This window comes from Fistularia commersonii, chromosome 24, assembly GCF_037954325.1.
Source record: "Fistularia commersonii isolate RoL2024-O1a breed Wild chromosome 24, RoL_Fcom_v1.0, whole genome shotgun sequence".
Taxonomy (NCBI): domain Eukaryota; kingdom Metazoa; phylum Chordata; class Actinopteri; order Syngnathiformes; family Fistulariidae; genus Fistularia; species Fistularia commersonii.
Genome location: NC_141307.1, coordinates 10,895,222 through 10,908,779, shown reverse-complemented (window position 1 = coordinate 10,908,779; position 13,558 = coordinate 10,895,222). Strand labels below are relative to the sequence as shown.

Genomic DNA, 13,558 nt, shown 5'->3' with positions numbered 1-13,558 from the left:
AATTAAATTAAATGAGATAAAATAAAATAAAAATAAAATTTAATTGAGATAAGATCAAATAAAATACAATAAAATCGAAAAAATTAAATGGAGATAAAATAAAATAAAATAAAATAAAATAAAATACAATTTAATGGAGATAAGATAAGATAAAATACAATAAAATTAAAAAAAATAAATGGAGATAAAATAAAATAAAATAAAATAAAATAAAATAAAATAAAAATTGGAATTTTTTCATTTTAATAAAAAAAAAATAAACTCTTGACCTCACGACCCAGAGTCTCACATTGGCCTGGCTGACTTTTCTACCCGCTCATCCACGCAGCATTACAGCATACTGTACACCGGCAGATTAGAGTGCTGCTAAAAGAGAAGTTTGATATAATTAAACTTTACAGGTCCGGGACCTTTCTCAAATGTCACCGGAGATGACATGTGACAGATAACACACTCTTCCTGTTTGGGGGAAAAAAAAAAAAAAAAAGAGGACACCGTCGTACCTTGTAGTCACGACAGATGAGAGAGAGTTAGTCATCTTCCAGGCCGGATCACCAAATGACAGTTGGCTCCGCAACCCTGTCAATCACAGCCTGGTCTCGAGGGGTTGGGGCAGCGACGACTACCACTCACGGAGTCATCCAGCTCTCCAAATTAGGTTAGATTTTCATAGCGCCTCATTCGTGGATGTGATGTGGTTATTAGAAAGTCGTGATGTGGTTAGAGAGCCCTGCTGTTGTCGCTGCCGGACGGGCGGAGGCCTCGTGCAGCTGCGCTAACGGTGATTAGAATTACTATTCTAATAGAGTATCTGTTCATGCAAACGGGAACTACGGCTAAGGATTAGCACGTATTATCTTCAATGGTTAAATGGTTTAAATGTGAATCTTTGTTCATTTAAAACTGACCTATTTGGATTATTCCGGTCTTTAATTTGTCACCGGTTTTAGGGTTACTCTTCAGTTTCATCCGTTCATTATTGATACGGCTGAAACCCGTCGCCAGGGTTCATATGACGTCATTCATATTCCAAATCGAGGCAAACAACCATTCACACAGAATATAAAAAAAATCATTCACTTTCTCTATTCACATAAAAAGACAACCATGCACCTACTTATTCATACAACATAAATAGACATACAAACATAAATACAGAAATTCAACCATTCACTCTCTCATCTGCACATTATATAAAGACAGACACACGCGTCATATAGACATGAAAACATTCACTCCGTTATTCAAACAACTTCTCACATTGTCATTTAAATATATCGATACATAACAATTCACTCTGTCATTTAAACATCATAAAGAGCAATGCAAACGTTCACCCTTTCATTCACATGTCATAGAGGGGCGTACAACCATTCACGCAACATGTCAATAAAAACATTAATTTTCTCATTCACATATTATATAGAGAAATAAAATAACTCACTGTCATTCTAACAACAAATACAAACACAAAAATTCACTCTGTCATTGACGCATCTTATAGAGATATACAAACATGCACTCACTCATACGTTATATAGAGGATTACAACCATTCACACAACATACAGTGTAAATAAAACCATTCGCTCATTTATTAATACGTCATATATAGACATACAAACATGCACTCTTGCACATCATATAAAGATAACCGTTCACTCTCTCATTCACAGGTCATATAAAGACAACTATTTACATGAATGGATGATTTGATGTTCTGTTAAGTTAATGTATGGACAAATTTAATGTTTTAGTCAATGAATGGATGAATTTGTGTGGTTTTGCTGTTCGGCTACACCTTAAAAACATGCGGTCTAACTATGTTGTCAACAGAACAGACAATGAGTGAATGAATTTCTTCTTCACATTCACAAAGGCCTTTGTTAAAGAGCCCTTGGGGTCAGTAGATGTTCTTATATATTTGATACATAAACATAAACAGAACATGTACGTGTACACTATTTCCACATAAGCAGACATATATATATATATATATATGTCTGTATGTATGTATATATAGATGTGTGTGCGTGCGTGTGTGTATTAAATATAAATATATATATATATTCTAAATATATTATGTGTGTATATGTATTATACACACACACACACACGTGTCTACATATATACAAAGCTTATTTCTTGAGAAGTAAGAGAGCGCGATGGTTCAACTCCAACGTGGCAAGACAGCATATATCTAAACCTATTTTAGTCTGTATTTATGTATTTACATGTGTTAATATGTACATGTATGTATATATATTTTAAGAAAATCAGATTTGTGCTTAACTGACCAGGTACCGAGGCACAGGCGATGGTTGAAATCCAGCTCGTTTTTTCCACTTTTAACAGTTTACTTTTTTAATCCTTGGAGAAGGGGAAATAAAATGAAGGGTTTTAACAGTGGTGGAAAATAAAAACATAAATTACTTGCTAAGGGAAATCTAGTTGGTCCATTCGGCCACATTGACTTCTGGCTTAACAGCCATTATCCACATTACTGCCATCTAGTGGTTTAATGAAGATACTGCAAAACATCTCCTAAATTGAGATTTTTTTTTTGCCAAGTTGGACAAATAATAGCTAAAAAATGAGATATAAATTCAAACAACAGATAGCTGATAGTAACAGTGGTTTCTTTTCCACATTACGTGTGCACATGTGATCTTTTTACAGAAAATTGTCCAATGGCAAAGCCTCCCCAGAGTGTGTGAGGTTGTGTGTGTGTGTGTGGTGTGTCTGCATTTGTAACAGTCAATTGTAATCAAAATAAATGGATACACATATTATTTCATCATCGGCCCCAATTATTACATTTTTATGTCACACTGAGCGAATGCCTGGAGGTCACATGACCGCTGTTCTTCTCCTGAATTCTTTTACATTACACCAAATTTTCCAGTGAATGAATGAAATAATAATAAATATAATAATGCTCCACAGAAATAATTATGAATTCAAATATTTAGGCCAACGGATTATATTTGAAAGTGAAGATTACGGTCAACAGAGTGGCCATTACAAGCATAATAACCAGCCAATAACCAAATAACTTTTTACATTATTGGCTCAGAAATTTGATTACGTTATTGGCAAGTTATTCCTTTATTGGCTTTGCTACATTTAAATCTGCCAACATTATTAAGTACTTGGCCGTTGTCTTGTTATTTAATGAGGTAACATTGCAGTCAACCACCTGTCACTGAAACTGGAATATCTCTATATTTTTACCTGAACCCTTCGAGGCGGAAGGTCGCGATTATAAATATGTTATAAATGCATAAAGGCAGAAGGTCGCCATTTAATATGTTAATAAATGCATAAATAAAATCTGTCTTGATATGATATTTCGTCTCGAGCCTGGATGACAAGTTGCCACAACGCCTGCTTGACTGTTTTAAAATCGACAACTTATAACGTTAAATTTTTTTCCATTCGGTTGTCTTTTATCAAATGAGAATATAGATTTGTGGGTGTTTTAACGTGCGTCCCACCGACGCATGTGTAAGTTCAAACTTCATCTGACAGAACTGCACAACCGAGGTGTTTATTCTGGAAGAGTTGAGATGTTAACCACTAGGTGACACTGGTTACCAACTGGTTGTGAAGAGCGCGTCTTGTTTCCAGCTACGGGTTCGTCGCCGACTTTTGGCCATCGGATGGAGCTCCAGAGTTGTCTTATCTTCTGGTGGTCATCTGAGGAGCATCGCGTCTCCCTCGGCGTGGAACAATTTCATCTTTAAAAAGACAAAGAAAACATTATCATTCGTCTAATAAAACAACTTATTATTGGTGGATGGCCGCCAATGACCGATCAACTGTGTTTAAAGTAAAGGCCAAACACAACACTATCGGATACTAATGCATCCCCAAACACACAATAATAATGATAATAATAATAATAATAATTCCACAATTACTACTACCAATAATAAGAATACATGCAAAAGAAACAACTAAAATAAAACAAGGAAACAAATAAAATAATGTGGAAAAAAAGGTTAAAAAAACAATAACAACAACTCTCTCTCTCTCTCTCTCTCTCTCTCTCTCTCTCTCTCTCTCTCTCTCTCTCTATATATATATATATATATATATATCTACAGGGCTGTCTCAGAAAATTAGAATATTAAAAAATTTAATTAAAAAAAAAACAAAAAACAAAATGAGAGGGTTAATGTTTTATTATTATTTTTTTTTTCTACAGGACTGTCACAGAAAATTAGAATATTGTGATGGAGTTCTTTATCTTCTGTAATGCAATTAAAAGAAACAATTAAAATAAAACAAGGAAACAAATAAAGTGAAAAAAACAATAACAACTCTCTCTCTCAACATACATATATACATATCTATATATGTATAGGACTGTCTCAGAAAATTAGAATGTTAAAAAATATGAATTAAAAAAATTAAAAAAACAAAAATTACTTTTTCATGATTGTCTAATATTTTGAGATAGGATTTTTGATTTTTCTTAAGATGTAAGCCATAATCAGCAATATTAAAATAATAAAAGGCTTGCAAAATTTCAGTTGATTTGTAATGAATCCAGAATGTATGACATTTTTGTTTTAGTAATTGCGTGACAGAAGATAAAAAAAACTTTATCACAATATTCTAATTTTCTGAGAGACTCCTGTATATACACATACATACACAAATATAAGGAATACTTTAGATACAAAATACAAAAAGAACAATGAAAATTATACATATTTATATACGTACCGAATCCACCGGTTTGATCTACTACAGCGGTCTCCCAACGTGCCAACCATTATATTTTTCACAAATAAAGCTATTATTATATCACTTCACCATGTTACCGTCTCGATCCGGTCGAGGCAGAAGGCCGCCGGCACTGATTTCAGATCAGGCAGAGTTTGGTCGCGGCTGTTGCCGGGGAGGGAGGGAGGATCCGTAAAGAATGTGGTCGACGTGGAAAGAGTCGTGGAACTGTGCTGTGATTTGGAACGGCGTGAAGAAAATCTTGAGTTTATGGAATAAGAATAAATACACAAACATAAGGATCTGGGGGGGGGGGATGGAGTGGGGGGGGGGTATTTCCATCATTGCTCTGTTTGCACCTCGTTGATACGTCCAGTGTGTGTGTGTGTGTGTGTGTGTGTGTGTGTGGTGGGAGGTCAGTTCCCAAATCCAGTCCCCCAAGCTGGTAGGACGATACTGGTGTTTGTGTGTGTGTGTGTGTGTGTGTGTGTGTGTAGAGGGGATGATTGATGTATCCTGCCACCTCACGTCACGGTGTGTGTGTGTGTGTGTGTGTGAGCAGAGCGCACAATAATGGCACCGTTGACAGGGAGTTTCACTGTCTCCCGAACTGCACCTGTGGGTTTCGGTTCCTTTTTTTCGTGCACACACGCAACGGTGGAGGCTCACGGGGCACACCCCCCCCCCCCCCCTCCTCCTCACACACACACACACACACACACACAAACACACCCCTGCTGGGTGAGGACCGCGTTGCGCTGAGTTGACCGGACGGCGCTTCGTTCGCGGCGGTCCGCCGCCTTCTTTTTTTAAAAAAGCTACGACTTCCAACCGCCCGTCGGACTCGCTTTTCTTCCTCTACTCTTCAACTTTGATGGGGAACCAAACACCAAAGAGTGAAAATGCCTGTAATGAAGGGATTACTTGCGCCGCAGAACACCTTTCTGGATACTATCGCGACACGATTTGACGGAACTCGTGAGTTTTTCTTATCACGCATCAATATTTCCATTCAAACCTCTTCTTATTTAACGTGCATGCATGCGTGTGTGTGTGTGTGTGTGTGTAACGATCCAAGTTTACCTGCAAGAATCAGGTGAGATCACTTGGATTGCAAATAGAGGCACCAAAGCTCAGTGAAACGCTTTCTGCACCACGGACAGAGACAATGGTTCACCCTTACAACCAGCCACTAAAGTTGCAGTCCATTTTTAACATCTATTAAAAGGAAGCACCCGGATATATATATATATATGTGTGTGTGTGTGTGTGTGCATGTGTGTTTGTCTGAAATGATCTGAGATTACCTGCAACAATCAGGTGAGATTATTTGATTTAGAGGAATATGGAGCGTTATAAACGGACTTAGTGTGACGTTTCAGCACCACGGACAGCGACTCCGGTTTAACACTGCGATAACTCCATAGAAGTTAAAACCCATTATAATGTCCATTGCAATACATCTGCATATATATATGGGTGTGTGTGTGTGTTTGTGTGCATGTTTGGAGTTTCCATTTGAATTGCAAATAGAGTCGTATATGGGTTTATTGTAACGGTTTCAACATCATGGACAGTGAAAGCAGCTTCGCCATGATGGATAACTCCACTGAAGTTACAGTCCATTTTTAGCGTATATTACATTAGAAGCACCAGAATATATATATATATATATTTTTTTTTTTTTTGTGTGTGTGTGTGTCTGTGTGCATGTGTGATGATCTGGGTTTGCCTGCAAGAACAAGGTGGGATCATTTAATTTGTGCATAGAGGCATCAAGTCATACTTGGGTTTATTGTAACGGTTTCATCATCATGGATAGTGACGCTGGTTCATAAGTGCCCCAATTTTATTAATCAATCCAAAGAAGTTACTGTCCTTTTGTTACCGTTATTACAATAGAAGCACCTGGATATGTGTTTGTGTGTGTGTGTGTGTGCATCCAGGCATTTCTTATTCATATACGTCTGGGGAAGTTCATGCATTCCTCCATTAAAATGTCATATATAGCGACAAACAGCGATTCATTCATTCATTCACACGGCATATAGAGACAAACTGTTATTCACTCTTACAGTTAAGTGTTAATTAAAGACAAAAAAAAAAAAACATGAACCCTCTCATTCACAATTCGGACTTCATGTTTTTTGGGCTGTGGGTGGAGGAAGCCGGAGAACCCACCCACACACACACACATATATATATATACTGCTCAAAAAAATAAAGGGAACACTTGAACAACACAATGTAACTCCAAGTCAATCACACTTGTGTGAAATCATAGTGTCCACTCAGGAAGCAACACAGATTCATTTTGACTTGTTTTAAGGACATTACATCAAAGTTGGATCAGCCTGGAGTTTGTTTTTACACTTTAATTTGGAGTGTGATTCCTAATCCATACCTCCATGGGTTGATACAATTGATTTCCATTGATCATTTTGGTGTGATTTTGTTGTCAGCACATTCAACTGTGTAAAGAGCAAAGTATTTCATAAGAATATTTCATTCATTTACATCTAGGATGTGTTTTTTAAGTGTTCCCTTTATTTTTTTGAGCAGTGTATATACATGTATGGGGTGAATGTTTGTTTGCCTTTATATGTGGCCTTGTGATTGACGGGGGGGCCGGCTAGTATGGGTGAACCCTAGCCGGCCCACTGACAGCTGGGACAGGCTTCTGCTGGCGGTCGCTGAGAGAGGCTCTGCATATATACATAGATATCCACAGTATGTGTTTGTGTAAAATAAGTATATAGCCACAGCTGCTCTGGGAGGCTGTACGTGCACGACCTTTCTGTGGGTTCCTTTGTCCCGCCGCCGGCGTGATCTACCTCCTTTAAACCGGCAGCCGCATTTATCAGAATGAATTGGTCGGCGAATGGCTTTGCAGCTGGTCTCTCCAGAGACACGCAGTTGGTCTGGAAAGGATAACTTTAATCTCCTTTTCCAGATTCCCTCCGATTTTCTTCTTTAGAGTCTCTTGGAACGATCTATGGGGGGAACCGGATTGTTTCGTGTCGCTCTTACCTTCTTCTGTCGGATGCTGGCCTTTGTTTCCCTTTTTTTTTGGGACTGATTTGAGGTGAAGAAGGTGGCGTTAAAGGATAAACGATAAACAAACAAACAGAACTACGACGATGGCGGAGGAGGGAGTGCATCAGGGATCCGCTCTGAGCCCTCTGAACATCTGAGGAGGAAGACCAGAGAGGAGATTTAAAGATGGAGCGACATGAAGTTGGAGAGGAGAGGGTTAAACGGAGGCGGATGATTGGCTGAAGGGAGCAGTCCAGAGAAAAGAAGGTTAAGCATTTTCCGTGCGGGAGGTTATAAGTCGCACGAGAGAAGTGAAGTGGCTCCGCGCCCGAGGAGAATGAACCCATGTCCTTGAGCTTCTGGGGAAGGAAATTAACTTTGGATTTGAGGACGGTTAGATCGGAGGCGGCAGAGCTTAAACGAAGGAAGCGCCGGGTTTCTACTATGTTTACCTCCTGAATGTAAATCACCCGACTATTTCTAAGGCGTTCCAACCAGTTGGTCTGCAAAGACTTACAGCCATTTCCAAGGAACCGGTTAATAAACGTCTGACCGACTTTATCTGATTGACGTCGATTGATTTGATTTATTCCCTCCCCTCGATTCTTTTATTCCCGGAAGTCAAAATGTGATCATTCATTCCCTGGTCCCCTGGTCGCCTACGGAGTCGTGGTCATTTACATAACAGTGGCGATTTTACACGTCTCTGGTCGGATTCCCACGTCTGAGCGGGTTCTCGGTTTCCAAAAACCATCCAAAAATAGGAAGTAGGTTCGCTGGAGACCCTGAGTTGAGTGAATGAGAGGGTTAATGTTTTATTTTTTTTTTTTTTTTCTACAGGACTGTCACAGAAAATTAGAATATTGTGATGGAGTTCTTTATCTTCTGTAATGCAATTAAAAGAAACAATTAAAATAAAACAAGGAAACAAATAAAATAAAGTGAAAAAAACAATAACAACTCTCTCTCTCAACATACATATATACATATATATATATGTATAGGACTGTCTCAGAAAATTAGAATATTAAAAAATATGAATTAAAAAAATTGAAATTTTTTTTTCCTGATATTCTAATATTTTGAGATAGGATTTTTGAGTTTTCTTAAGATGTAAGCCATAATCAGCAATATTAAAATAATGAAAGGCTTGCAAAATTTCAGTTGATTTGTAATGAATCCAGAATGTATGACATTTTTGTTTCAGTTATTGCATTACAGAAGATAAAGAACTTTATCACAATATTCAAATTTTCTGAGAGAGTCCTGTATATACACATACATACGCGAATATACAGAATACTATGGACACAAAATACAAAATTTAAAAGAAACAATGAATATTATACATACAGGACTGTCTCAGAAAATTAGAATATTGTGATAAAGTTCTTTACATTCTTTACTGCAATTGAAAATACAAAAATGACTTTTTCATGATATTCTAATATTTTGAGATAGGATTTTTGAGTTTTCTTAAGATGTAAGCCATAATCAGTAATAATAAAATAATAAAAAGGCTTGCAATATTTCAGTTGATTTGTAACGAATGACATTTTTGTTTTTTGTAATCGCATTACAGAAGATCAAGAACTTTATCACAATATTCTAATTTTCTGAGACAGTCCTGTATATGATGTGTGAATGAGAGGGTGAATTGATAGTCGGTGACTCATCAATGAGAGCGATTGGGACGGTTGTTAGATTTATTTCATTTCGGGGCTGTTGAAGATCCTGGATGTCTTAAAATAAAATCATGACTTCATTCATTCATGCATTCATTCATCAACGGTGCAGAACCCTTGTTTGCTTTTGTGTTGACGAGGGGAAATGGAGGCAATATCGGTCTGTCCTCCTCCCAAATGAAGTAGACGGTTTGGTAATTCAGTTATATCGGAGGACTGTGTAAAATCTCCCGGTGTGTGTGTGTGTGTGTGTGTGTGTGTGTGTGCGTGCACGCTCTGCATGCTGCACCCTCCCTCCAGACAGTTATTTCCTTGCTCTCGGCACACTGTATAGTTCCACCTTCGCGAGGCAGGTAATTACTGTCACAATTACCGCAGCTAAGACTGGGAACAGCTGTGCGTCGGGCTGGTTCGCGGCAACAGCGGTGTGTGAGAGTGGTGCGGGCGTGCATGTGTGTGTGTGTATTTGCATGTGTGTGTGTGTGTGTGTGTAAATGAGATGAGAGAGAGTGACTGCAGTATAATGTGTGTGCGTAGAGGCAGATACAAACAAAGAGAAGGGGTCAAAAGAGCGAAATAAAAGCACTGTGCAGTGTGTGTGTGTGTGTGTGTGTGTGTGTGTGTGTGTGTGTGTGTCTTTGAACACAAGGGTACCAAAGTAGAAGTTTCCTCTCCGCTGATTAACTTTCTTTAATGGCAGCACATCTAAATATGCTGTGAAAAAGCTCCTCATTGTGCGATTTTGCGCCTAAGAAAAGGAAAAAGCGTGAAAGTGTGTGTCGCTAGCGGATCCTGCTATCTGAGAGGATTTTTTGGACTGTTGCCGTGGAAAGAGAAAAAGACAGACACACACACAATGAAGCTTTTTCCTTAAATTAGCTTGCGTTTTGCTCGGGATATTACGGTCCCTTCGCTGTTACCGTAACGGTGGTGCGATTTTCAAAACCTTTCTTGCAGAGACTTTCTCGATTTCATTGTTTGTTGAGCAACCGGAAAGTGAGTGGGTGAGATCATTTATGTTTTTGTTTGTCCCTCGGCTGCCGTTTTATTATTTACATCATCACATTGGAAAGATGGGAAGATATAATTGGCCGAACACTGTTTTTTTTGCCACATTTTTTTTTTCCCCAGGAAGGCTTGAAAAAAAAGCTTTTATTTGATCAAGAAGCTTTTCATTTTAGTTTTAACGTACTTATTTAATTTTAATTACTTAATTTAAAATAATAATATTTTTATTATTTTATTATTTTTAATAATATATTTCCTGTGCATCGTGTATTTGCAAGTGTATTTGCGGTCCCTATGTCCTCTATTGTAAGTCGCTTTGGATAAAAACGTAATGTAATGTAATGTAATGTAATAATAAATGAGTTATTTTAATTTAAAAAAAAAAAAAAATTGAATCCTTGTGGAAATCTTCTTGTCGTGATAGCTGCATTTAAATTTCTTCACTTTCAGACGTTTCAGCTCTCAGTTCCAATGACCTTTTTGGGAGTTTCCAGATAAAACTGCCAGAGTTTGGGTGGGTCTCGGTTATGACGGCTTGTTATGTCAATGGAGGAGTTGATGGGCATAAACTGGGTCCGAGGGGGTTGTTATGCTGATGGTGTTGTTGTTCGTTGGGGAAAAAGGCGCAATTTTTGTGGGATTACCTGGATTGGAATTCGAAAAAGGGTAAATGAGCTCGTGTGGAAGTGATTCTGGTGATGAATCTTTCAATTCAACTTCCACACGAGCCTCAGTTTATGTGACAAAATAAGATTCACACCTTTGTCTGGCTTTACCTTTTCACTTTCCAATCCAGTGAATCCCACAAAAGTCGCTCTTTTTGTCCCCGACGAACAACGTTCCCATCAACCGATCGACTCTTACCTTTACATAACAAGCCACCATAATCCGGACCGGGCTTGTCCAAAGTCCAAATATGGCCCGTCTTCAGATTCACGCAGCCTCTGTCATAAAATCAATCATAAAATCTAATCGGGTCTTGCAGCCCATTTTTGTATTTCATATTTTTGATCTGATTCTAAAATTGAAATAATGTAAAAAAAAATAAAAAAAATGCATTTTTTTCCTTTTGATAAGGAGTAATACAAGGATTCATAGGAGCCTGAATGTTTTGTACTTCTAAATAATATCACTGTTATTTTCCTGTTTGTATGTTTTGAATTTAGAAGTTCATAGTGAGCATTTAATTATGAATTTACACGGGCCGTTAAAAATTGGATTCTGGAGCACCAAACAAGCTCACACTAACAATGCCAGACGGGTATTGCCCAGATGACCAAAGTAATAATATCACAACAATATCACAATAGCACTTTCAACTTGCAAAATACATATTTTATTGCCTGTTTATATATTGTTACGTTACATTACATTACATTGCATTTGGCAGACGCTTTTATCCAAAGCGACTTACAATAGAGGACATAGGGACTGCAAATACACTTGCAAATACAATATAGTTATTTTATTGCCTATCTGTATATTTTATATATATTGTCTATTTTGTACAGTTTTATATTTGTATTGTCCAGGACTACAGATGGAAATTAGCTATGAGCTACAATCTGGTACAAAAATCTCTGCCTCTGTGCTTAATGCACACTGTCCTAATAAACTTCTAAACAAACAAAACAAACAATAATATATATAATGTTTCAAATGAACCTAGATATGTTTAATATCTTTTTCCTCATTTTATGTGATATTAAAATATGGAGTGTTTTTGGTAAAAACTTTAGATTTGTGTGCTGTGTTAAAAGTATGCCATTTGGAGTTAAAAAAAATCATGAAATAGTTCATTTGCATTTTACGTTAATGTTTCAAAGAATGTCAGGCTGAACGGTCGGCCCTCAAATGTAGAGACGCCCGATCGCTGGCCGTTAAATTGGGATTAGAACTGAAGAAGCCTTTCAGGTGAGGGCCGAAAGTGAAGAAATTCAAGAAATCACCAAGATCTGGATGACCGAGAACCTCCGTAAAATTGAAATTTGCCCATTCTGGGATGATTTAAGGAATATTCTATTCTATTCTCGGCTTCGCTTGGAGAATACGGACAGTGACGTACGACCTCGCAAAAAATATGGCGCGTCTTCGTGGAGTCGCGCGGCGAGGGATGCGCTATTTTTACAAGCTCCTCGGTCGAGGGGGCTGAGGGGGGGTTACATTATGATCACGCCGACTTCCGAGGAGGAGTGTGTGAGCGGAGGGCCCTAGTTACGGGACGGCGAGGGAGTAATCGATCATCATAGACCGGGGGCAAAGCGTGCGAGGGGGTTCTCGCTGGCGACGCTCCCCGTATTTTCTTCAAGGCCCTCTTAATTCCCCGGCTTGTTTTATTTATAAGAATAAAGCAGGGGGGGGGGGGGGACCGGCGATCGATCACCGCCGCCCGTGGTGAGACAACACGGGCCCTTCTTTGCAACGCCATCGCTCGCCAGAGCCGTCCACCTACTCGCCTACTCACATCGCCAAAAGCATCCGAGTGAAGAGGAGAATGCAAATGAGTGTTTCTAGTTTTTTTTTTTTTTTTAATTTAAAAAAAAAAAAGCAGCCCGTCATGATCTCCTGGCTTGAGAGATAGTAACTGATGTATATGGAGAATACGTTTCCTCACAACCGACGAGATCGAAGGGTCGTCGTGGAGCACGACGCTTAACGGCCTGTCCGAAAAAACAAACAAACAGGGGCGTGTGCCGGTGGAAGCCTGGTTTGAGCGTTTTCAGACTTGATTAATTTACATAATGATCCGGGGAGCGGGTGAGAACGCGAGGCAGGCGAAGGGGTGGGGAGGAAATGGTCAGATGGGTCTTGGACGTTGCTTCGGAGGGCTCTGGGTTTGTTTTATTTTTCGAAAAATGAAAGTCCCCTTGCAAAGACAAAAAGGCCTTTTGCAGAAAATCAATAGATCCATAGATAATTTGATCGCCAAACGCGCTGCAGGAACTTAATTGTGATGTGTCTATCCCATGGGTGGATTATGAGTCATTTGGTATCTATGGCTAAATCATAGTGTGCATTTGTAGCCTTGGTTGCCATGGTGTGCGTGAGTGGTAGCCATGGCAACTCTGAAATGACATATTTTTTTGTGATTATTTG

The 13,558-nt window shown here is 38.5% G+C and overlaps 1 protein-coding gene across 1 annotated transcript in view; it reads left to right on the top strand.

Annotated features, from left to right (window-relative positions):
• Nucleotides 1–5,626: 5,626 nt before the first annotated feature.
• The window catches only part of kcnh8 (potassium voltage-gated channel, subfamily H (eag-related), member 8), a 51,433-nt gene continuing 43,501 nt past the window's right edge, over nucleotides 5,627–13,558 (top strand). Inside the window, exon 1 of the mRNA XM_086171434.1 lies at nucleotides 5,627–5,711. Coding sequence (XP_086027560.1) covers nucleotides 5,636–5,711 — 76 coding nt within the window. The 5' untranslated portion in view covers nucleotides 5,627–5,635. The remainder of the gene's footprint in view (nucleotides 5,712–13,558) is intronic.